The following is a 26,054-nucleotide window of genomic DNA, read 5'->3' on the forward strand; positions in this document are numbered from 1 at the left end:
AAGAAGGCGTGTCACTTAATATTTTTAAGACATTGCATTACCATCACACCGCTGTGATTAATCTTCAGCAAGGCAAAGGGGGTAAAAAGACAACTCCTATCCTCTCCAGTATCTCTCTCTTTCGTTTGGTTAAGCTCACAGTACAACAACCACTGTCTTAAACTCACAAATACTGCAGGCCCAGACCCACGCAGCACTGTGCGTACTTTTGAGAGTAATTACCTTGAAGTGTTTTTGCTCCTAAAATACAAACACCCCATAATTATTTCAATTCCATACACGACACAGATGCAGAAAACAGTGGAACAATAAAACTAAAGCTTATTTGTTTGACAAGTCCTTGTGTAATACAGAAAATTGCATAATTTTGATCTCTTAAATATGCAAAAGTTGTTTACTATTACAATACTGCATTTTTGACTCACTGTTGAAATTGGTATGAACATGATTTGAAACCTGGTGGGTATTAGGGGTAGAGTTTTATCTAGTATATGTGCTAAAAGTGTATGGGAGTGCACTAACAAGTAGACGGCTATAAAGCTAACAGACATAGACTAAAATCCACAAAACTCCCATTTGTACTTTCTATTTGTCTACTATTGACTAATCACACAAAACTGAACTCTCATTCCTTTCACATTATTCAGTGAGGGGGTTCTTAAAAACAACTTACAGATAAACACCTCCTCTGTTACATTAATCATAAAAACTATTTCATACGAAGACAGAGTTCAATTTCACGGTGTGGTTTAGCGTGGGACGATTACAGTACAGTTTAATCCCTAATTTTCTTTTTGCGGAAATGAGAAACGTAAAGATCTTCAGATGTTACAACGTGCTGTAAGTATGACGGCGCACACATGACAACATTAAACAGTCATCTCCATCTAATGGCTTCCTGCTATTTTCAAGCGTAAATTCCACACAGAAATAATTCACGCCTTAATTTTATAGTACATACAGTATATTACACAAGTGTATGCTTACATAAAACCAGAATAGTAGATGCTTTCCTGTTTTGTATTAACTATAAGAAAAAAGAGACATGCCAATCAACCCAATGTCTGTTTACCCTCTGGACTAAAAATGTCCCCTCCCTCTTCCCCCAAAGGCGAGTCGTTTAAAATCAAAAGGGATAATTAACTGTAATCAGTGCTACCCTATCTAAGCCATCAGACGTCCAACTGGCTCACTCTTTTGTTGCGGATGAAGCCCTGCCCAATCCCCCTGGACAACTTCAATTTAGACTCGCCGCCCCCATCTAACTTCTGTTTTGGTTCTGGATTGATCTCTTCCAATTAGCACAACAACTAGGCTTACAAAGAAAGTCTGATTAAGCTTGAATGATGCTTAACAGAACCAAAATAAGACAACAGAATCCACTATAATGCTTTCACTCCAATGCATTTCAATGTAATCTGGATGCTCTGCAGTACTGTTTACAGAGCAAATGAACTGTACGTGACCGTCAGTCCTTGTGAGAACTTTTTAATAGCAAATGGTCCATTAGAGGAAAACAGGAACAAAAGAACACAGGAACGTGACCCTGGGTTATTCAAAAAGCAAAACCTGATGGTGTGCGACCCTGTGGAAAAGTAACACTTTATAAAGAGACATAATGGAGGCTCTGGTGATCACATGAGGTTGCTCCAAAAATACTGCTAGTTTTTACCGAATGATCCTGTCAATCATAAAACAGGAACAAATAGGATAAAAATAGCGCACATGAATAATTCATGCACCAAAATCAAACACTGTTAAAAGTATTAAATAAACCATGTTAACAGAGAATTGTTGGAAATAAAAAAGATTGATTTAATGAATCATTTTATCTGAGATAAAATAATAACATACTGCAAGTTTTACTGAGTGACCACAACTGGAGTTAAATGCACAATTATACTTCCGTAACAAGTAAACAAGACTCATTTAATAAAAATGAATATTTCACTGCTAAACTTTGTGTAGTGAAAAACAAAAAAGTTTTCCTTTGTGTTTATAAACACTACAAGCCTGCACGCATACATATTTTTCTACAAAGTGATCAATACAACCAACTAAGACATCAAAAGCATGGAGCAGTTTTGTTTAGACGGACGATGATGTAGGTTTACTACTATAAGTGACCCTGGACAATAAAGCACCAAAATTTTGTAAACTTTGTTGGAAAAGCGTTAATAAACTTACTGTAGTATCTTGAGCAGCACAAACACAATCCTGTAGGCGGTCATTGTTGTTTTGGTTATACTCAAGCATGCCTATAGACCGAATTAACGCATGCGCATGACGTGACTTCAAAGTTTGCGTTTTCAGGAATCCAAAATGGCACCGCTGTGTTAACGAACAGCCAAACTGCATAAAAACTTGGCGCATGAACAGCCCCTTATTTTACGAACATTGCTGCGAATATGGACGGGAAGCGCTTCGTCATCTCTGCTTTTCACTACAGAAAGGTCATCATATATTCGTGATGTACCGATGATCTACTGCTTACATGTCTTCACGTGATATAAATTTGCAGGTAAGGGTTCACTAGACTTGGACTGTGATACGCAGTGAAATATCTTAGCACAAGCGTGCATTTCCGGGCTGACTTATGCTGGGTACACACCAAAAGATTTTTAACATCTAAGATTTTCCAAATGTGATAGACCACCAATATGGTGATAAAAACTCATAGATTTAACCGTTATAGTGTGTGGCGTGCCATGATATCTCAAAGACAGCACACCACACACGAACAGATTTTCAACCAGAGTCTCGACTGTGAACACAGGAAATCTCGCAAAATCTTGCGAGACTTCAGAATAAGCATGGCGGGCGATATGCAGAAAGAAATTTCAATGATAGTGTTTGGATGATTTTCACAGCGAATTCATAGGATTAAAAAAAGCGTTTGGGTGAAGTCATGGAGAGAGCGGGAACATGGTCTGTACAAGTTCACTTTGCATTAGAGGTCTTCACCGGTCCACTTAGAACCGAAAATCCGAGAGTCCAACCCGAGACCCGATCGGGTTTGGGTCTAAAATTTTCAGTGGCCTTTCGTTCTGTCTGACTGCTGCGTGCGGGGCTGCAGACTGCACACATGTCGGTGCCACTGTTTCTTGTCGGACTCAGGTCTAATTTTCTCGGGTTTGTCTCGGGTCGGGTCTTTAGTTTAAAAAAAAATTATTTATGCACGTCGGGTTAGGGTATAAAGTGATTCGGGTCATTTAGGGTCAGGTAAATTTTTTTGGACCCGAGAAGACCTCTACTTTGCACCAACTTCACTTTATGCTGCACCATGAATGCTTCCGTCTTCCATCATCTCGCTTTCTGATTGGATATTGTTTCGTTTCACGTGATAATCTCAAGAGTGTGCGCACACACACATCAGGATTTCTGATTATAAATATTTTTAATATTTACGATTCGCAATCGAGGCGGCTCCGAATTTCTTCCGATCTGGTCTCTTAACACACCTCACACTAAGGGAAAATCTGATAAGATAATCTGTAGAACCATCAAGATAATCGGGACATAGCTAGGATTGTCGGAAGGGGGGAAATCCGCCCAAAATCAGCCAGATTACCTTTTGGTGTTTACCCAGCATTATCCGCATGCTTATGAATGGAAGTCAAATGGAAGTGTACTGTTACCGCCCTTTTAGTCTACAGACTGGTCATTCATGCGTAAGTGACAGCTGCATGTAGCTAGTGTGTACAGTACGTTGCTATTGAAGCCATTGCAAACAATAGAAAAACAAACACTTCTCTTAACACGTATTTCTAAAGAAATGTAAATATTCCACTTGTTCACTATAACGCATTTATATATACTTAGTAACTGTATGACTCTATTTATCTTAATTATGTATTATAGTCTGGTTGTATTGTTACAGCTTGAATAAAGGGTAAAGAAAATAGCTTCGATAACTTAGGGCACTGTACAAGACACAACAATAGCCCCTCTCCTACACACACTTACAGCACAAACACATATATACACACGCTTCATCAACTGTGAAATAAAAAAACCTCTTTAAATGCATTGCCAAAATATTTCTTTACTATCGCACTGTACTTCAATTTGTGTGCTCATTATAACCACAGTTTATTATTTTATCTCAATATCTCGTGTTAAAACGTGTCGTTTGGTTATGTAGGTGTATACAAATACTGAGTAGCATGAATGACAGGATATGAGTCTTTGAATGTTACTTAATGATTTGCGTATGACATGCACCACGAGTCACTGTTTACAACAGTTACAACAAGCCAAACAAACAGGAACCGCAGACAATAGGGTCAATACACGAGGCGTAGGATGCGCATACAGGGCGAAGCAATGATGACATCATTAAGATGTCAGTGAGATTTCCTTCTTCTCGACCTCTTGACCTTTTTTCAATTCGACACACAGGCATACAAATACTTAAGTAATCTCAAGCAAGGCCATGTTTGCTTAGCGGAGAAGTAAGCATTCCACATGCACGGGGGTTCTTACTTGTCCCCTTTTAGCTGAATTACTTTCTGACACAAATACAAGAAAACTACTCATCACAGGAATTTTGTAAACCACCAATAAACCGTATTACAAAGCGCTCCGGGTCACAGTGAATATTTACAACTTAAAGATCCAAGCACAGGACATTTGCATAAGTCATAAATAGTTTGTTCTCTAAAAACATTCAGTAACAAGATGTCTATAATAAGAAATGGAAAACAAGACAGGACAAGAAAGAAAGGGTGAGGTATCTGCCCCTTGGCACTCCTTTCAAATCTGCTGCAACAATCCAGCAAATGCGTCCTCATGTGAAAATTAATCCGCTTTATAAGTCAGCCGATCATCTCGCGTGGCTCACATGTATGGCCTGTTTTCTCATACGACAAGATTTTAATTTTTTTAGAAGCTCTAATTGTTCACTTTTTTAGTGAATGACCATGAGGTGTGACAATTTTTTTTAACGTATATACAGTTTCATAATTATTACAAATAAATAATCACACAAAATGCTGTCCCACACTGCAGTGCAAGTCAACTATCCATGCATATACTCTCTCTCTCTCTCTCTCTCTCTCTCTCTCTCTCTCTCTCTCTCACACACACACACACAAACAAAAGATTTCATTATAAGACACGCCATAAATCGCTTTTCAAACAATTCATTATGTTAAAGCATAAAAAGGCTGTGAAACAGTCAATGATTAAGCCAAAAGAACAGAAACCTCTCAATCAGGAGAGAAGGTAAATAAAAAACAAAGTCCTAAGAGGAACTGTGCAAAGTGAGCCGGGTTTTAAATTTAGAAAAAGGAAAGGAGTTGCACAAGAGGTTAAAAGAGATTTTGAAAATAATAAGCAAAGGGTTATGGGTAAGGCAGACAATAAGGAGATATTTAAAAAGTTCTCCTTTACCCTTCTGTGTTCTTAAGTGAACTGGTGGAGCGAGACCGTGGCTTCATGATAATACTCATAGTGGACACAGATTTCCCTCTGTTAGCGGCTACAGCTAAATCCTGGCAATGTGCGTCTGTGTTTAGTCCCCACGTGTGTCTCCGAGCGAAGGCATGACTTGGTCTGACAGCCCTGCTTCTGTGTGCTGCACTGACAGGAGACCCTGGTGTCTCGGCGTCACAGCATTTCTGCCTCTCTGTGCAGGAAAACCTGGCTCGCCCCTCTCTCTCTCTCTCTCTTTCCTTATTTCTCCTAAAGCTCCCACCCTTTGTGCAAGCCCTCCTCCCTCCCTTCCTTCCTTCCTGGCTGCATAGTTTGTTGTTAATGCTCAGACTCTTGTAGTCGGGGGCTTGGAAGTCCTCATGTTTAAATGGACTAAAGGTAAGGAGCAACTTGACACCTCAATCTGAAAAGCAAAGTCTTTATAGTACAGCCACTGTAAAAAAAATAATGTGATCAGTGTGCAACACATGTTTTGACATTACTTCAGCTCATCGGTTTTTTATAATATGTTTATATATTTTTAGATGTTTTTAAGTGGCAATGAAATGTACAGTCAGTCTCATGCTTAAAAAATATCAGTTTACTGGCGCTTTATTTTACTTTGCGTTAAGAGGAAATGCTTAAAAACAGTAAATTTTACCCAAAGGCTTCAATACTCAATTTTGTCTGTGATGTTTTTGTTTAGACCAGGACAAAAGACTAAATCCAAGCATTTATTTTGCAATAAGCTTATTACACAGCTTATTAAGTACATTAACTGTGAAACAGTTATGCACAATACCTGTCATTTATTAACAAACAACTTAAAAAAAAAACAGCTAAAGTCATTGTTTTTTTTAGATTTATGATGTTTTCGAAAATATAAAGAACATTTTGTGTAAAGGTAACTTAATGAAGGTATTAACCTTGATATCTTTAAAAGTGACTAAGTAAGGCTGTGCAAAGATTGAAATCATAATAAAATCACGTGTTAATGCTGGTTATCTCAGAATTTGATTTTGAGACTTTTTTCACAGACAGCGTCACGTATAAAGTTGTAAAGCACAAAACAACTAGTACTGCATGTCTAACTCAAATTACTTGTAAGTTTGTATAGTCGGGGGCAGCCACTGTCGGCTCACTCATTAATCCAAAGAAAGGGCTCTGAAAGTGTTCTAGTGACGCATGGGTGTAATCACTAAAGTACAGCACCTACGTCAACCAATGACAAGGAAGCATTTCAGTGCCATGAAAGCAAATAGTATCATTTGCAGCTCCGCTCATTCAGTGATATCTACAAATATTTAGGCAACAGGATAGGCAACAGGATTTTATTATCAGTGAGATTGGCAGATGTCTGTATTAATAAGACTATATTATGACAGTAGAAGCAGAAACAGAAAATGTCTAGATTGAAATAACATTAAATTAAAAGAAATAGGAGAAGAAACTTCGAATTTTAGGATGTGTGCGTGTTATGCAAAGTTAATATAAAATATCAGCACAACTTTAACCATTGATTTAACCATTTTTGCCCATCATTGCCCCCCTGTGTTCACAGTAGATAAAAGCAAATATTTTAAGACATAAAATCAAGCAAATGGTTGATTTTATGCAAAAAAAAGATAAGCAAACTATAGACCAGTGGTTCTCAAACTTGTCGGCGTGCGCTCCCCTTGTGTAGGGTCTACGCCTTAGTGCCCCCCCAAAAAATAAAACATGACATAAAACAATTTCAAACGTAAAGTTTGAATTAAACAAAACATTAAATGATACAATGTAATGCTGTTTGTTAGCTTTCCGAGGTTAAATTGTACAGAATATATGATGAATTAATGTATATTCACAAAAAACTTGGTCCCCCTGGCACATCTCACACCCCCAAGGGGGCCCACCACGACCCATCCCAAAACCACCCACCCAGTTTGAGAGCCACTGCTATAGACTAACTCGGTGCAGAATACAGGTAATGGTAAATAAGACATAAATAGCTTTATATTTAGGTGACACTAGGGCAAATTAAGTATTTCTCACGGTAGCTTTACCATTTTAACTTCGTTTCTTTATAGGCACTAACATTTTTGGTCACAAAAAAACATGCTCACTGATCACATTAATTTACTTTAGATGCATGGTATACATTATATAATAGAGTAGCTATACAAATCGTCACTTTTGCAACCAACTGCTTATTGACGCCATTTCAAAACGTAAAATACTATCTTAAAAGGACAATAATTAGGATTTACCCCCATATAGTGGTTAAATTGTATTTTGCAGTCAAACGAATAGTGCTCTCTAACGCCTCACTTTTCCAAATGCGTATTGCAACTACGGTAGCCGTTATGTAATCACTGATCTCCTTGTGCGTTTCAGCTAGTTCACGTGTTCTGAATGAAAACGCGTTCGTAGGCTAGTGCTTTTTGTCCCTGTCTGCTATTATAGTTTATCAGTATGCCGAAACGACATGGAAGCCTCTTTCGACTTACCTGTTCAATGTTAGTAAAGAGAAGAAATTCTAAGCTTACAAAGAAAAGTCACTGATAGAGGTCATTTGACACCAACGAGGACATAATTTATGAATAAAGACATTGATTTTGATTAATAAAACACTTAAAACCCTACTTACGCTCCCTTTAAATATTTTCTATTAAAAACCAAATACACTATGTTTGTAGGTAAATGCATTATACACAATTTAATATATTTTCATCTATTTTTAAACTGCAAAACAAAAAAATGTATAAAACCTCAAAACATGTCAAAGATAACATACAAAAATATCGAACTACGCTCTTCCTTATGTGTGTAGAAAAGTCCAGTTTACAAAAGCTGTCTGTCCGTAGGCAATACGCCTAAGTGTGCATCTCTCTAATGTGCATGTTGCCCGTACAGCGTGTACCTGCGTGACTTGCACCAACGTTTCCTTTTCTTTCCTTTTGATGAGCTCATATCAAGCTGCCGGCCATTCCAAGCAAAAGTACTAAGAGAGAAAGAGCAACCAGAGATATAGCTAGAGATAAACTAGCCATAGTCTACTGACCATAAGCAGCGTCACGTAACTCTACACTGACCTCATCCTTTAATCCAATATAACCCGTCTGGCCTTATCACATTCTTGTGTGTTTTTACACTTTATCTGCCTGTAACACAAGCTTCTACTGTTAAATGGTAACTAAAACTGTCACAGCAAAGACACCCCAATTTAAAACACATTACATTTTGCAAAATGATAACATAAATTGAAAAAGGCACTTAGTAGTGTGGTTTGGGATTAATGTAAATTCAATTGCTAAAACTAGAGAATTATTTGTCTCGAATTCTGAATTAGCATTCAAAAACTGTTGATGCCTATTCGTTTTAGTTAAAATTGATGGAGCACTTGTAAAAAATAAATAAATAAAATAAATATAAATAAATATATACAGTATATAGTGTTTACAGAGCCATTCTGCTGTAATTGACAGCACTGTCAATTCTGTCTTTCTTGCTTTAAGTGTTTTGCACAACATGAGGACATCAGTAAAGTTGACTATTGTGTTGAACTGAGGTGAACTTTTATATCTGTTCTAGACCTGTGAGCAATAGAGATTGTTCACTCTGTTATGGCCTGCCCCTATTGATAGTATTCAGTCATGTGACCCACCAGGGGGACCCACATTGGGCTCTCCATAGAGAGGCAGCACAAGCCGGCCAATTTTCCAACTGTTTCAATCCATGGATATTTAAATCACCTCTCAACAGGAGAAAAATTAAGATATGAACACAAACTACAAGTTTTGGGCACTTGCGATCTATACACGGCACCCTATTCACTGAAACCACCAGATTCCAGCCTGACCTTCACTGTGGCAATCTTTGCATTTATTCTTATGGAAAATTCCTTGCCATATACTGTAGCCAGGATTATTTTTATATTATATAATACTATATTGTATTATAACAAATTAAATCTTATTAATAAAAAACGTCTCAGGTTACATATGTAACTATTGTTTCCTGAGAAGGGAACGAGACGCTGCGTCATAGCTGACGCTATGGGGGACACCATCACGCTGCAGGCATTCCCCATAGCATCAGCTCTGACGCAGCGTTGAAGTAGTTTAATACTCTTTGTACAACATATCATTTAATAAAGGTGCAAAAAGATTTCCAAACATTGGATTTTTACTCTACTCAGATCACTTCTGCATTTTCACGACAACTCCTAGCTATCTTCAGCAGTTACGCGACACCAATCCAGGTAAGACAATTACACAAAGATATGATATATGACAAAAATTCAATGTTTAATACTGTGTATCCAGTGTTAATGAATTGGTCACTGAAAATATGAGTGTATATTGATGGCTGGCATTGTTTCCCCTCACTGGGGACAGAGGCACATAAGTTTATTTCACAAAATTCACAAATTCCTCTTTTCTGGGTTTTCTACTCTGATGGCATTCTGTAGAAGCATAGCCCAGGATCGTATAATCATCAGTTAGTGCATTGTATTGTACAACTATATATTATTTATGCTAAACAAAACAAATTACTCACTTCATAACCTGTGGATAATGGCAGATAGTGCTATCTTGCCCTCCAGCAGGTCAGTTTCCTAAGTGCGTGACGTCATATGAAAACCTTTCAATAAGGAAATCAATTAATGTGAATATATACTTATTTATTCTGCATAAACCATTTAGTATTTAGTGCTGGGCAAAGAAATAAAAGTGATTTTTTTCATTATATATGTGTGTGTAGTGTGTGTAATATTATGTATATTTAACCACACACACATTCATATATTAATTTCAGATTTTTATATTTATATATAATATGTGTGTATATATATATATATATATATATATATATATATATATATATATATATATATATATATATATATATATATATATATATATATATATATATATATATATATATAAATATATATACACATGTAAATGTTTCTTGAATACATACATGAATGTGTGTATTTATATATACATAATAATTACACGCAGCACGCACATATATTATGCCAAAAATCACTTTTATTTTGTATGCGATTAATTACGATTAATCTTCGCCCAGCACCATTCTTTACACATATATAGACATTTGCAAGCCAAGAGCAATTTTCCATCAATGCACAACACTGATAACAGATGGTAAGCGTCTGGAAATGTACTGCTTCGTCCTCACATTGATTCGCCTCCATTTAACACTTCCCTACAATCAATTATTGATGAAATAAAAATAATCAAGAACTGATGAAGCTATTTTAAATATCTTCAATCTGTGCTAAACCTCTTACTTGGCATTACATGGATAAAATAAGATACACAGAAAGAGCTGTTGACCGATAAAGGAATAACAGAATGCAAAACTGAGACGGTTATAGGTCTATGTCACGACTACACTCATAAATAAATGTACAAAACTGTCACTGGGGTGGTACCCTTTCAAAAAGTACACCTATGTACCAAAATATTAGTACATATTGGTACCAAACATCACCCTTCTAGTGACAGCTGAGGGTATATATGGAAAGATTCTCCTTTCGTATGCTAACAGTACATTAAATCTATATTAAGGACTCACAATCTATATTATATTGTAAGTGTTACCTTCAACTGTCCATGTCTATTTTAACAGTGTGTGTATTAGTGTCTTCAACAGTCTGGTTTATTGGCATTAGCACAGTGCATGTACCTGTATCTGATAGTGACCCTCGGTTGCTGAGCATTTGTGTTAGGCAGTCACACACAAACACACACACACACACACACACACACACACACACGCGCACGCACACAAACACAACCGCCTTTCTTTCGATGTGTACTGTAGTTATTGACTAAAACCTGCTCCTCCACGTGCAAAAGGTCTTCTTTATATTCTATATAACTATTATAACAAAATATATTAAAAATATAAATCTTAAACTTTTATTAATTAACCCATAAACATATTAAAAATAATTGTAATTTTCCATAATATCTGACATCTGGCAGAGCACCAATAATGACTGCCACTCGATTCAGGCTATTTATTGCCATTTATCTGACCGAGCTGTAGATTACACATCTTTATCAGAGCTAGAAAGCATTAAAGGATCTTTAAGGAAAATCAATTGACTCATAACCGCTGTGCTAAAGCTGTTCTGGTTAACCGAAGCCTTCGACAACATCATACACATTTAAATATATTTCATTCAAATTCATAATAAACCATGTCTAGTATCAAGCTGAAGTATAAACCATAAGCATTCAAACCTGATCTACAGTAACTTGTTGAAATTACTCAACTAAATCTTTTGTATCTGGGCTCAGCACCAATACTTAATATAAATGCAAAGCTGTCAATGAACAGAAATGATCACATCACCATCATGTACAGTCTGACAACAAACAAACTAGTACACACAGTATCCAGCTGTTTTACTGTAGTGTGAACTACAGTGACTGTCAGTATGAATATGGTGTCAGTACATTTTTGCACAAATTGTACATGCACTTAAATCATATCTCAAATCATTACTTATGCATAAGAAATGAACGGTTATGACAGGCATCGCACATCACAGATGTAAAGCTTTACCATTTCCTCCTGGGTTTGATGTCAATGGGTTTGTTGATGGCATACGGTGAGCCATTGATGCAGGCGCTACGGTACCGGGCGATCCTCTCCAAAGAACAAAGTTCTGAGTTTGCTGGCAAACTCATAGTGGAGGTATAAGCAGGGCTTTAAGCAGCGCAAAACGGCAAAAAACAGACTGCAGATGAGCAAGCCTTGTGTGAGGATAAATGAGACTGAAGAGATATTGAGTGAAAACTGGGAGGTGGAGGTAAGTGAGGGAGGTAAGAAAGAGAGAGAGAGGTAGGTGCTGAAACCAGTAAGCTCAATCAGCCATTAACAAACCGTAATGAAGACGAACCAGAGTCAGCGCGTGTTTGTGTGTGTGTCTAAGCATGCACAATCGCGCAAACCAGTTTCGTGGAATTCTCTTGATCTGCCCCCAATAACACTTTTATTGGCTGTGGCATTTCTAAAAAGCTTTTATGTACTGACTCCATGCCCCTAATCAGACAGACGGGGCTGACGCACATCAAGAACATCAACTCGCAAACAGCTAGATGCCACCGACACTATATTCCCACTTACAGCTAATTTAACCTGCAGCGCAGAGAAACGGATTTGCCCTGCTAATGTACTTCTATGTGGACTACACCTAATGTCTTGTCACATGTCGTAAGTATGAGTTCATTTATTCACTAGTCAGTGCTGCACAATGTGAATGTAGTCGAAAATCTGTTCAGCGCGTGCTTTAAAATCATTAGTGGTCTTAGCAAAGACAAGAGTTGCTATTACTAATAGGGTTTGCTCTTAACCCTCAAACCTAGCTCTTAAGATATGACTTATGCGTAACTAATCCTACAGTTCATGTGTGTGTTTTACACCTTGCAGATGAAAAGATACCATAGACTTATATAGACCAGAGTCGTATGTTAATTATCAGTAGAGGTCGACTCTATTATTTGGCAAAAGAACAAGTTTGTGAAACTTAGATTTAAAGGGATAGTTCACACAAAAATGAAAATAATGTCATTAATGACTCACTCTCATGTCGTTCCAAACTCGTAAGACCATAAGTTTTATATTTAGTCCGAGTGCTTGCTGACCCTTTATTGAAAATCTATGTACGGTATACTGTCCATGTCCAGAAAGGTATTAAAAACATCATCAAAGTAGTCCATGTGACATCAGTGGGTCAGTTAGAATGTGTTGAAGCATCGAAAATACATTTTGGTCCAAAAATAACAAAAATTATGACTTTATTCAGCTTGTCTTCTCTTACTGTTGTAAAGCGCACGCGCGGGACTAAAGTCACATGACTGCAGTGACGCAGCTGACGTGTTATCTGGTGCGCCCCATCTGTTTTTTTTTTGCGCCCGAGCTTCGTTTACAGTCTGAGAGAGACGCACGCTGTAAGTTTGAAAAAAAAACATGTCTGAGGATAACACATCATCCGCGGCGCTTAGTCTCGCACATGGACAGTATACCGTACATAAATTTTCAATGAAGGGTCAACAAGCTCTCGGACTAAATATAAAACATCTTAAACAGTGTTCCGAAGATGAACGGAGGTCTTATGAGTTTGGAACGACATGAGGGTGAGTCATTAATGAAATTATTTTCATTTTTGGGTAAACTATCCCTTTAAAAGAACCTACACGTAAAAACAGATTCCTTTTTAATATGTGACCCTGGACCATAAAAAATGATAAGTCGCCAGGGTATATTTGTAGCAATAGCCAACAATATATTGTATGGGTCAAAATTATAATATTTTTATGCCAAAATCACGAGGATAAATGAAAGTTTTAAATGTAAATGAAGTTCCATGAAGATATTTTGTAAATTTCCTATCGTAAATATATAAAAATGTATTTATCATTAGTAATGCATGTACCCTTATGGCTGTATTTTGTGGTCCAGGGTCACATATACTCATCCAATACTACTTTACGACCACTAGAGGGCAGTATATTACCATATAATTGCTACAGCGCAATAGAATATTCTTGCACCTCTGGTTTGATCTGTTTATCTATTCTATTGCTTTTTATATATTCTTATGTATAAATTTAGAGATTTTAATTCCTGAGCCAAAGAAGTGTACCTTCTAGATGGGTTGAAAAAACATTTGTGCAAAAAACATTTTTGTGCATGCATCTTAAAAAAACCTGTAACCTTTGTACCTTTGCTGAAAAACCTACCACCTATACATCACTAACAGATAATGACACTTACTTCGTTTACTGGTAGAAATTTATACTAGAAATAAACAGCTATAATGAGTATTTCTCAAAAAATACTGTACTTGCAACCCACTGCAAATAACATGAACACTACAGTATGAGAACACAGCCTTTGCTTTTCCCTAAAGACTAATACATGATGAAAAATCCAATGGCAGAAATTGTCCCACGAGTCTCCGCTGAGGCTTTTCACTGGTAATTCATCTAGTTCTCAAGCTAAATGTGAATAAAGCTTTGTATGAAATATCTGCTCTTGTCACCACTGGGGAGCACTCCATCACCAAGTGTATTCACAGCAGGTGATGAAAAAAAGGTACCCAAGACCAAAACCCCGTTACCATGTAACATAATAATTACCAGTGTTTGGCAACTAAAATACGGTTTTCCACTCAGCACAAGAACAATATACTGTAGATTGAATGTATTGCTTTAAAATGAGCTTTAGGCAATAAAGCGTGGCAAAACCTTTTAGCATAGATTATTATCGTTTATTACAATCAAATGGCATTCAAAGCTGTTACTGATAAATATCCCTTTAAGCTCTGCCAATTACACAAAATCAGTTTATCTGGTTTATCCTGCTATGTAATGCCATTGTACAGTATCTGCCCTTACAGAAGATTAAGTGTACAGGCTTGTTCCTAGGCAGGTTGGCAGTTCCCATCATCCATCACTGTTCGTCAGTAGATGGCGAGAAAAGCTCTGCTATCTCACATTGGCACTGAGCAACACTCTTGTTTCCTCTACCTTCCCATAACACTTTGAAAAGAATTGCTCTGTGTTTTAGCATTCGGCAAAAAGGAACCTACTGCACCGATACAGTGCCAAGCAACTTGCTCAAGGGCATGGAGGTATATGGAGGAACTCATGCTTGCTATTTCACTCTTACTTTGCAGTGGCCCTGGGGCCAAACATCCGCATTTACTGCAAAACTGTTTCCAAACAGATTTCTCAATCACTTCACTGTCTGTAATTGGAATAAACATGAAGTCCCACCTCCAAACACACACCATTGGTTCCTATAAAATTTGAGAGAGCAATGTTGAAAACACCACAGACTAAAGACTAGAAAAAGACTAAAAAAATACATGTGCATGCCCCAATGTTTATTTTCAAGTTGGTACATGCAATTTGTCTTAAAGGGTTAGTCCATTATCTTAACAACCACCATGACATCCAAAATGTTGATGTCTTTCTTTGTTCAGTCGAGAAATTACGTTTTTGGAGGAAAACATTCCAGATTTTTCTCATTTTAATGGACTTTAATGGACCCCAAAACGTAACAGTTTTAATGCAGTTTAAAATTGCAGTTTCAAAGGACTCTAAACGATCCCAAACGAGGCATAAGGGTCTTATCTAGCGAACCGATTGTTAAAAATAAAAAATATGCACTTTTAAACCACAATTTCTTGTCTATCTCCAGTCCTGTGATGCGCCAGCGAGACCTCACGCATTACGTCATCACGTCAAGAGGTCACAGATGACGTATGCAAAACTATGCCCCGGTGTTTACAAGTGTGGAGAAAGAGGACCGTTCCAACGTTGTTGTATGCCGAATGATACTAATTAATGTCTTTGTGTCAGTTTATTGTTTAAAATGGTCCGCAAATGTGCGTTTCATATGTAACACGTGACCTTTCTACGGCATTACGCAATTACGGGAGGTCGCGCTGGTTTCACTAGATAAGACCCTTATGCCTCTTTTGGAATCGTTTAGAGTCCTTTGAAACTCCGTTGAAACTGCAATTTTAAACTGCATTAAAACTGTTACGTGTTGGGGTCCATTAAAGGTGCAGTGTGTACATTCTTAGTGGCGTATAGTGGTGAGGTTGCGAATTGCAACCAACGGCTTAGTTCACTGCTCACCCCTCGCTTTTGAAACACATAGAGAAGCTACGGTAGCTGCCACCGGACAAACATGTCATTGTCGGAGACGACTTAGTAAAAAAAATTGTCCGTTAAGGGCTTCTGTAAGTTTGTAAGAAAAATGGCGGCACAAAATGGCGACTTCCATGTTAGGGGACCCTCAGTGTATGTAGATAAAAAGGTCTCATTCTAAGGTAATAAACACATAACGGTTCATTATGAAAGGTCTTTATACACCCCTGATAATATAGTTTTGTATATTATTTTGCATTTCTGTCAAGATATCCTTCTAAAAAATACACCCTGCACCTTTAAAGTCCATTAGAGTGAGAAAGATCCTGCAATGTTTTCCTCAAAAAACATAATTTCTTCTTGACTGAACAAAAAAAGACTTCAACATTTTGGATGACATGGTGGTGAGTAAATTATCTGCATTTTTTTTTAAGAAAATGGACTAATCCTTTAAAATACACAACTCTATCAAACATGCCTTTTGGGGATACAAGCAGCACCCTGGTTTCCAGACTGTGTGGTACCTCTGAAACATTATGGATTTCATAGCCTCTCGAGTGAAGTGAAAGGGTTAAACAGCATTTTCCTCACTCACCAGGTGTCTCCGCAGACCGGGCCACATGCACAGTCGGACTGTTGAGGAAGAGCGATTGGCTAATTAGTCTGTCTGCATGCGACCAACTGTGGCGCACCTGACTGACCTATGACGCACCTTTGGCCAAAACTGTGTAAGAACATCTTTAGAAAGGAACATTTCCCTTGCTAATGCTGGATATGACCTAATTACTGATACCTCCAGGTACACCGCCAATACTTAATTTAAAGTAACTTTATTGCAATGCACAAAGGAACAAATCTCGCTTTCACCCCGTGCACCTGCTGAGCTCAAAATGCCTTCCGAGCCCAGCAGCAGAGAGCTTTTTAAACTGCTTGCAGTGGGTTTAAATGAACAAGACAGCTTGCACGCCATATGCGTTTGACCATGAACCCAACAAACAGATGAATTAATTATGCAAGGCACAGTGTGAACTGAACCCTGCATGAAAACAGACAGATGAAACGGTGAGTAACTTCTGTCATCATTCGTTAAACATTCCTCGGTATGAATTTATGTGCAAAATAAAAAATGCATTTGTGGCATCTGCTTTGTCTTTGTTGCTAAAATCGAATAAATTTCAGCTGTTGAAATACTGATACTCCATCACTGGGGCAATACCCTATAAAAAGGTCCAAATATGTACAATTTAGGTACAGATATGTACTTATACCTTTGAGGTACTAATATGCACTCCTTGGTATCAGTGACGCACGGGTTGATCCGAAATGAGTGGGTGCCTGCGGTTACCTGCGGTACCTGCGGTTACGAGTCATCCAAAAATATTTTATTCGGGTCGCGGTCGGTCGGGTCATTTGAAATAAAGATGACAAATAACTATTTTAAACAATAACTACTTTTAAAAAATGCGGGCCAGGTAGCGGGTCGCGTACAATATTTATTTTATTATTTTTTCGCGGTCCGGGCGGGTTAATTGAAAACGTTGGTTGGGTGCGGGTTGTTTATACATTGACCCGTGCATAACTGGTACCAATATGTACCTCTGAGGTACTAATATGAACTTTTTGAATGTGTCCAGCCCAGTTACAGCCAGGGATCATCTTTTGACCATATTTTTGACCGTGCATAAAGGACGTGGAACACCTGTCAAACCCATTTAAGATCAGGTGTCTCATTTCTACCCAGTCTCACAAAGTTTCGTGATATAGTCACGTATTTTTTTGATTCTTTTTTCGTGCTAATATAACGAATTTTCGCCCTTTTTCGTGATCGTATAACGAATTCCTGTTTTTGTGTGACTATCACGCATTGGCCACTCAACTGCCCCTTCCCATTTTTAAACCATTGTCGCTTCGGTTTAAGGTTAGATTCGGTGCTTGCATTAGAATGTCACTTTATACATTGGTTTATACTATTTTTTTCTGATTTATTTTTTTATATGTCGCCTGGGTATGGATGTCATATTATGTAAATCTATCCCTAAACCGAAGTGACAATGGTAAGAAAATAGGACAAAACAGTTGAGTAACCAATACGTGATAATCACACGAAAACAAGAATTCGTTGTACGATCACGAAAAAACATGAAAATTCGTAATAATAGCACGAAAAAAGAATAAAAAAAATACGTGACTAAATAACAAAATTTCGTGACACTGGGCTGCTCATTCAAGCACAAGGGGAAATTAGAGGTCCATTTATTTATTTTTTGCTTTTTAACTCTTTCCCCGCCATTGACGAGTAAGGAGAAAACGCTTCCCTGCCAAAGACGAGTATTTCCGGCTTTCCGCAATGCCGCTATTATCCACCAGGTGCTCTCTTTCGCAACTTTTACAACCTGGAAGTAACGTTTCACATGAAAGAGAAAGAATTCTGTGTATGTTTTGAGGATCGCTCTGAATGGGATCTCTATCAAAACTCCTTTACAAAAATGCAATTATCTCAGCTTTCTGCTCAAAATTATGTGTTTTTGAAGAAACCTACCCAACTTTTTTTTTTAACCAGAGAGTCTGTTCTTTCATTTGATATATTGTATGTTTATATATTTAAAGAAGAAAATTTTCTGGAAGGCATTAAACTTTTGTGAAAATCATGAAAAATGCTGCCGCTGGCTGGAAACGTATAAAAAAAATGCTGCCGGGGAAAGAGTTAACATTAAATCAATGTAATAATGTCCATATATATAACTGTAGCAATGACGTGCAGTCTTAGAAAAAAAGATACAAAAGGGGTAGTAACTTGTAAAAAAGTACACATTTTTATCTAAAATGCATTAAAGTACCTCACATGTGCATAACTGTACCTAAATGGTGAGAGATTCTGTACCTTTATTCCTGTAAGAGCAAGTATGATATCAAGTAAAAGGGAATAACATCTGACTACATTTACTGATGATTAAGGGGTGTTGGAGTTTTACTGATGGAGCTGTCAAGATGAGTAGGCTGGGAAACACTTCCTTAAAAGATGATTCAGAGGATGAAAGTATGATGGCTTGCATTGCATTTATAATCACATGACTCACTTAAGCATTAGAGATTCGAGGAAAAGATACAGGCTTGTTATATAATTGGGTGGAGTCAAAAGCACTCTGTGATAAACGCTTGAGGGCCCTTCGATGACTTCAGGGCACCATCACAAGAAGAGCATGATGGATAAAAGCTCATTTTAATAAAACTAGTTTTCTCTGATGATACACCGAAGATGAACGAGGTAAATTACAAATGAGGTTTCCAGATGGAGAATAATTAAGGTGTGTAAAATTTGTCCACATTTTCTCAAAGGTATTTTTTATCAGTTAATGTTTATGTAAACTGAAACAGAAAAAGCCTTTCAAATTAAAGGCAAATGTTATTACATCTGTACAAAAGATGACTTTATCATCTTTTAAAGACATGGCAGAATCTGTCTGACAAAATGGTCCGACACTATTCAACGTTACCAAGGTTACTAGAGATGAATTCATCTAGAGAATAAGACCAAATGCTATTCCCCTGAGAAACAAAGAATTACATCCAGTCAATTACAGAAAGAGAGAGAGAAAGAGAAAGCACAGAGGACATGGTTGTGACAGACAGCACTATATGTACTCAACACAACCAAGCACAGCCCATATTTCATTATTTATTTGACAACATCCCTTATTGAAGCATGCACACAATACAGCACAACAGCGAAAGCTTTAACAGTGATGCAACAGCTGTAAAATGTATAATTGCATAAAATCTTAACCATAATGGATAAACAGTATAGACCGTTTATGCCGTGTCTGTGATCTCATGTGGTGTGAAGATACTGTACTAAGAGCACATGGGGATGTCATCACACATCAGTGACAGTACAAATACTCTTATGACAAGTGATAGACTGATATTGCAGTGGCCATCGCACAATATTTGGAGGGGATACTTATTCTTTTAATCGACTGCTTAACCATTTTGTTCCTTAAATTAGTTGTTGCTAATAAAAAAGACACTCAGATAAACTGACCAATAAACATTCACTTTCTAATGTGGCATTGCATTGTATTACAAACAACTAATACAACAACACTCCAGTGCGCAGCAAAGTCTATAACAGTAGCGTGAGATGTCAGATCTGCATCCCAGCTGTAGCTCCAGCTGGGGACACAGATGTAATATAAACACAACTGAAAACAGTTTACCTTAATCGTGTTACTAATCATTTCTATATTAATTTCTAAACATTATGCACAAATGTTTTATTTCTACAAATGTTTTGCAAATATCTTTCAAGTACATTTAAACATAAAGATAAAACAACTTTGTTTTGTAAGTTAATTTAACCTATTATTTAAGTTGTGACTTTTGATAAATTAACATAACTTAATAAAACATTTAGAAATTGTTTACCCTAATTTGTTAAATTAAATTAAATTTAATTAAAATAACAATATGGGCTCTATCTTACACCCGGCGCAATGCAGCGCAATGCGCGACGCAAGTGTATTTTGCTAGATTTCACCCTGCGCAATTATCATTTTCACGTTTAGCGCCACGTTGTTTAAATAGCAAATGCATTTGCGCCCCCTTTTGCGCCCATGGGCATTCTGGTCTGAAAACGAGGTGTGTTCAGGGGCATTGTTGGGGCGTTGCTATTTTGAGGCAACTAAAATAGACTACGCCATTGACCAACAAAATCCTGGTCTAAAGTCTAAAGTCAATGGTGCAATAATGTTTTTGGTTATTTAAAGAGCGCAGTAGTAATATCCGCCTATGACAACGCGACAACGCGGGTTTGCTCATCACATACATGAATGCGCAGCAGCACAAAAACGCTTTTAAATATGAAAGATTAAAGGATTGAATGTTGGACATAAATGAGGACTAATTATGAGACGTTAGAAGGCGCAAAGAGCTGCTTGACCTGTAGCCTAGTAAGTAAATAAATGCTTTGCTTTGATTTAAAGAAATGCATCTGTTTTTAAATGTTTTTTTTAAATGCTACCTCACGGATTTATTGTATATGATGACTCTGTACCTGTGGATATGGTGAGATGAGAAACATTTTTAAGTAATGCTTAAAAAAACTTGTGACGCTGTCCAAGTGCTGAAACGTGCAGAGAGACGTTTGTAAATTCTTTATCTACTGTTGTTACAAATAAAGTATTTTTAGAGTACAAACCTTTTTTTACATACTTGTAAATACATTTTTGATGATATTGGATAGCCATACATTTAAAGCAATTAAAAGCCTGTTTTTTACTTCCATGACTAAAAGAAAACGGGTTTTAAAGGTTTTAATAAAAAAAAAACAATTTCAATACAAGTGAAAAACAACACAATTATTTAAAATTAATCTTAAACTTGGGATCTTCTTCCTCCGCTTAGTTTTTCAGTTTACATCTAAATAGGGATTAGACATAGCGCCAGCGCAACTGGCTTTTAAAGGGGATGAGAGCTGAGACTCTCATTGGTTTATCGCACGTTACGCCCAAAATACTCCCATTACTCATTAAAAAAATAGGTCCAACCCTTTACAACCATGTGCTTGGCGCACAAACCATTTTTCCCGTCTTTAAATTAGCAAAAGTGGATTCGGACACGCCCATTTAGACGTTGCGCTGTACGCTTTAGACAATGCGCTTAGATCGTTAAAATAGGGCCCTAAATGTTATTTGACATAATTTAACATTGTACTTAAGAGGATATTTTTGTAAATAATATGTGCAATAAATGGCATTTTATTTTATTCTGTTTGTTTCTCATTGACTGTAATTAAGTGTTATATCAGCCTTTTATCGGCCACATTTACTCCAAAAAGTGCTGGGGTTTTTTTAAACTCATGTTGAGTATTGGACACTGCTGGGTTCAAAATGACCAAATGATTGGTTATTTTAACCCAGCTGCTGGATTATCGCAAACTATGGTTGGGTAATTTTAACTCAACTGTGTGTTCTGTGCATTATTTATCCAGCATGGGTAAAAAACAACCAAGCACCTTTTAGATTGTTGCTTTCTCAATATCGTCATCGGCCATCAAGAAAAAACATTTTGATCGTCCACTACTTATAACATCATTAGCACGTTTTAACAGGTGTCTTGCGTCAGAGCGAGACTCTTATCTGCAATATAGATTACAAGCTACTAGGGTACTACATCTATTGTTATCTAGCTACCTGAAATTTACCTGCAGTTGAGCTGGTACATTGGTTTTATTCCCAGGGAACACACATAATATAATACCTTGTACGTTGCTTTGGATAAAAGCGTCTGCATAAATACATAAATGTAAAAGAGACATAATCTAAAAAAAATCCAGAAATCACAATGTATGATTTTTTAACTATTTATTTGTATGATACAGCTGCAAATAAGTATTTGAACACCTGTCTGTCAGCTAAAACTCTGACCCTCAAAGACCTGTTAGTCTGCCTTTAAAATGTCCACCTCCACTCCATTTATTATCCTAAATTAGATGCACCTGTTTGAGGTCCTTGGCTGCATAAAGACACCTGTCCACCCCAATCAGTAAGAATCCAACTACTAACATGGCCAAGACCAAAGAGCTGTCCAAAGACACTAGAGACAAAATTGTACACCTCCACAAGGCTGGAAAGGACTTGTTTTTCCTCACTGCAAGTATAAATACACGTAAATTCATAAACTATTTTCTATCCTTTGGGGTCCATATTATATCATTTTCTTGTACTATTTTTACTGTGTGTAGTAAATTTCACTATTATCGGCTGACAACTGTGTCCTGTGGTATTATAGCCCTTTTAAATAGCCAGCATTAAATAGCACAATACATCACTTTTGATAAAGCAGACCTTCTAGCACAAACTGCTCTTCCATTACTGTCCCAAACAAGGCAGACGGTAAATAATGCCAAATGAAACAAAATCGTGTCACATTCCTTAATAGTTGGACAGATGCAGAACAAACTAACTGCACAATATACACAATAATGCCTAACCTCAAGAGAGATTTAAACTCAGATTGCTCCAGAATGTTTATTACACATCTGTTTTATTTGTTTTGTATATAATAAACTCTTCATTTGTAGCACTTGCTGTCACATTGTTAGCAATCACTGTATAAATGAAACATGCCGTATATAGCCTTTTATCATCTTTTGTCATCTTGCCAACAATTCAAACGTTTAAAACAGGAAAACATGGTGTTATATGATAAGTCCAGCACAATAATGTTTTTTTAAAGCTAGAATGACGCACGAGAATGAGTTGACTGAAAACGTAACAATGGTAAAATGCATTGATGGCAAAAACCTTTCAAATTAGTTAATTTGAATAAGATAAGTTAATTTAAGTAAAAAGCCATACTTTCACTAGACGAAACATGCTGTAAGTCTTTCTTAGGTTTTTTGTTCTGTACATGAAACTGATTATTGATCATTGGGCAGTTATTATGTACAAGCAAACAATTCATTAGCATAGATTATGTGCTATCTAAGGCTTAGTGAAATGAGTAACAGAAGCTTTGGCAACACAAGGTGTGAATGAGAAACGTAGTGGTGCAACTAATCATAAACAATATTTTAATTTAAGACATTTCACACATAAAGTCTTTTGCTAGAATGAGCTGGTCGCAATAATGTAAAGACAAATGTTTCTTTTAATCTAGTGTAAAAGCATGTTAATTTTCCTTTGTTTGATGTGGTTTTAATTTGTGTGTAAATTGAGCTGGGAAAATCACAATCAGATTAACATTAACCTCCTAAGACCCGTGCTTTGATTTGTCTTTTTTTCAGATTTCTTCCAGCTATTTTGGGGTTAGGAAGAACCAAGAAATATAATAACCAAATATTTTTCTTTGAACATGAAGCAGTATAATTTTCCACGTTTGTGTACAACAGGTTCCAGTTACACAGAATTAAGTATTATGGTGCAAACAACAAAAACATTTGATGTCCACACACGTGGTCTTAGGAGGTTAACAGACAATATTATCATGTAAATGTTTCAGGTGTGATTTTATTGAAATTGGTAAGATGGATCTTCAGACTAAATCGCAGCATTAAAGATAACAAATCCAGACTTGGATGCGAATGAATGCACATTTTAAAACAAAGGAAATCCATAACGAATTTATGTTCATAATAATGTATTATAAATTGCAGTGCTGTTTTATGACCCTTCTCTCCCCACACATTAAATGGTCTGAGGAAGGCTGTGGATGTTAAGAAGGAAATTAAGACACAATGCACGTTTAACAAGTCAAGGGCAAATCGCTATTTCCTCTTAAAAGTCTGCTGAATGAAGATAATGCAAATTTCCATGTGATTCTTCTTGCGTATATAAGACCAGAAACCTGCATGTGGTACGGAGTAAGAAATCTGAAATCTGCAAACAAGGTGCTATAACTGATAGTAAACTAAAGCACTTACAGATCAATACTAGAAGTTAAAATTATATAAATCATGGGTCATTCTACAAAAAAGGTGGAATTGCTTGTCCCCTGCTTTTGCAGACCCCTTAATCATTTAATTTGACCCAATAATCCCATAATGATATATATTTAATAAATATAGACTGTCCTTAACATGATGAGAGAGTTTATTTATGTCATTTTCTTTTTTTTCCTTTTTTAACCTTTTTTTTTAAATGTCTGGTCCTGAAAATTGCCCTGTCCCTTGGATCATACATGGGAGTTGAACTGTGTACTTATTCTTTAAAACCATGTTTTTTATAAAACAAATCTAATTTACATTTACCTTTAAACCTGTATGAATGTACTACAACACTGAAATGGTAAAAATACACTATTAATATGAATAATATCAAATAAATATTTGTCCCCCAAATGTATGTAATTGGTGTTGCCCTACTCATAGCACCTTTATTTTGAAACAATGCATCAGCTCTTCGATGTCTTACCTTATTTGTCTAAAATATCATGATATATCTAAGTATTTTGATATAAGATTTTTTGGATGTTATTAGAGTTACTCTTTTTTATAGCTGGGAGTGTTAAGATATTTACATAAAAATACATTATACTGAATAAGTATGTGATTGTTACATCTCTGATGAAATAGCACATGGCTAATGGCAGCCATTTTGTTAAAATGTTTGTTTTTTCTGTAAATTGTCATTAGTGTTACCATCATTGGTGTTACCGTCATTGGTGTTACTGTCTTTTCTAATGAGTACTTCCTAAGCACTATTCCTTTAACTGGCCAACATAAAAGCAAACAAACAAAACAAGATGGAAAAAATTTTAAGTTTATAAGTTTTATCATATTCATTATCTATTATTATATTCTCATTTTGTCAGGTATTGAAGATACAACGTCATGGATTCCTTATTAAAATGTATTAAAAATTAAACATAGATTAAGCTCCCCGTTTTGCGGATTCATAGATTTGACAAGTTAATTAATGCTATTATAGAAGTTTTGGGTGTTTTGAAAGAATATTTGATCCATTTGTACTTAAAATACTGTATGTACCCCAGCTGTCACTGATATGTATACATCTGGTACCAATGTGTTCCTTTGATATACTAGTAATATGTAGGGCTGTGCAATATATATTGAAATCATAGTAATATTTTATGTGTACTGTACCTTTAAGTAAGGCATGCACAAATATATATACAAATAAATAAAGTGAGATATCACCAAGAATTTATCTAGTGTTGAAATCTGATTTTCTCTTCGTACTTGACTGCACAGTGGCTTTGAAAAGCATTTGCTTCTACCTTCTGTCATTTAAATGTGGAAGAAATGACAAGTGACTCAATCCCATCACAGACTCAAAGTAGATTAAAAAGCACAAATAAATTGAAGTGTCTTTATATTTTTCACCAGCCAGTCAATGTGCGCTTTCAAGGACGAATCGCACACCCTAGATGTACAACAGTATTTTACAGCAATGTGTCAGAATATATGTACGCATGGGGGTCCTGAGTGAT

General features: G+C 36.5%; 1 protein-coding gene across 6 annotated transcripts in view; it reads right to left on the reverse strand.

Moving 5' to 3' along the window:
• The window catches only part of pde4d (phosphodiesterase 4D, cAMP-specific), a 159,455-nt gene that overhangs the window by 31,790 nt on the left and 101,611 nt on the right, over positions 1–26,054 (reverse strand). The window contains exon 1 of one of the 6 annotated variants that reach the window (XM_055167633.2): positions 5,395–5,656. The exons of the other annotated variants lie outside the window; for them this stretch is intronic. Coding sequence (XP_055023608.2) covers positions 5,395–5,453 — 59 coding nt within the window. The 5' untranslated portion in view covers positions 5,454–5,656. Of the gene's footprint in view, positions 1–5,394; positions 5,657–26,054 lie in introns of those variants that run through there. 6 annotated transcript variants of the gene reach the window in all.

The sequence above is a fragment of the Misgurnus anguillicaudatus genome, chromosome 5 (genome assembly GCF_027580225.2).
Source record: "Misgurnus anguillicaudatus chromosome 5, ASM2758022v2, whole genome shotgun sequence".
Classification (NCBI taxonomy): domain Eukaryota; kingdom Metazoa; phylum Chordata; class Actinopteri; order Cypriniformes; family Cobitidae; genus Misgurnus; species Misgurnus anguillicaudatus.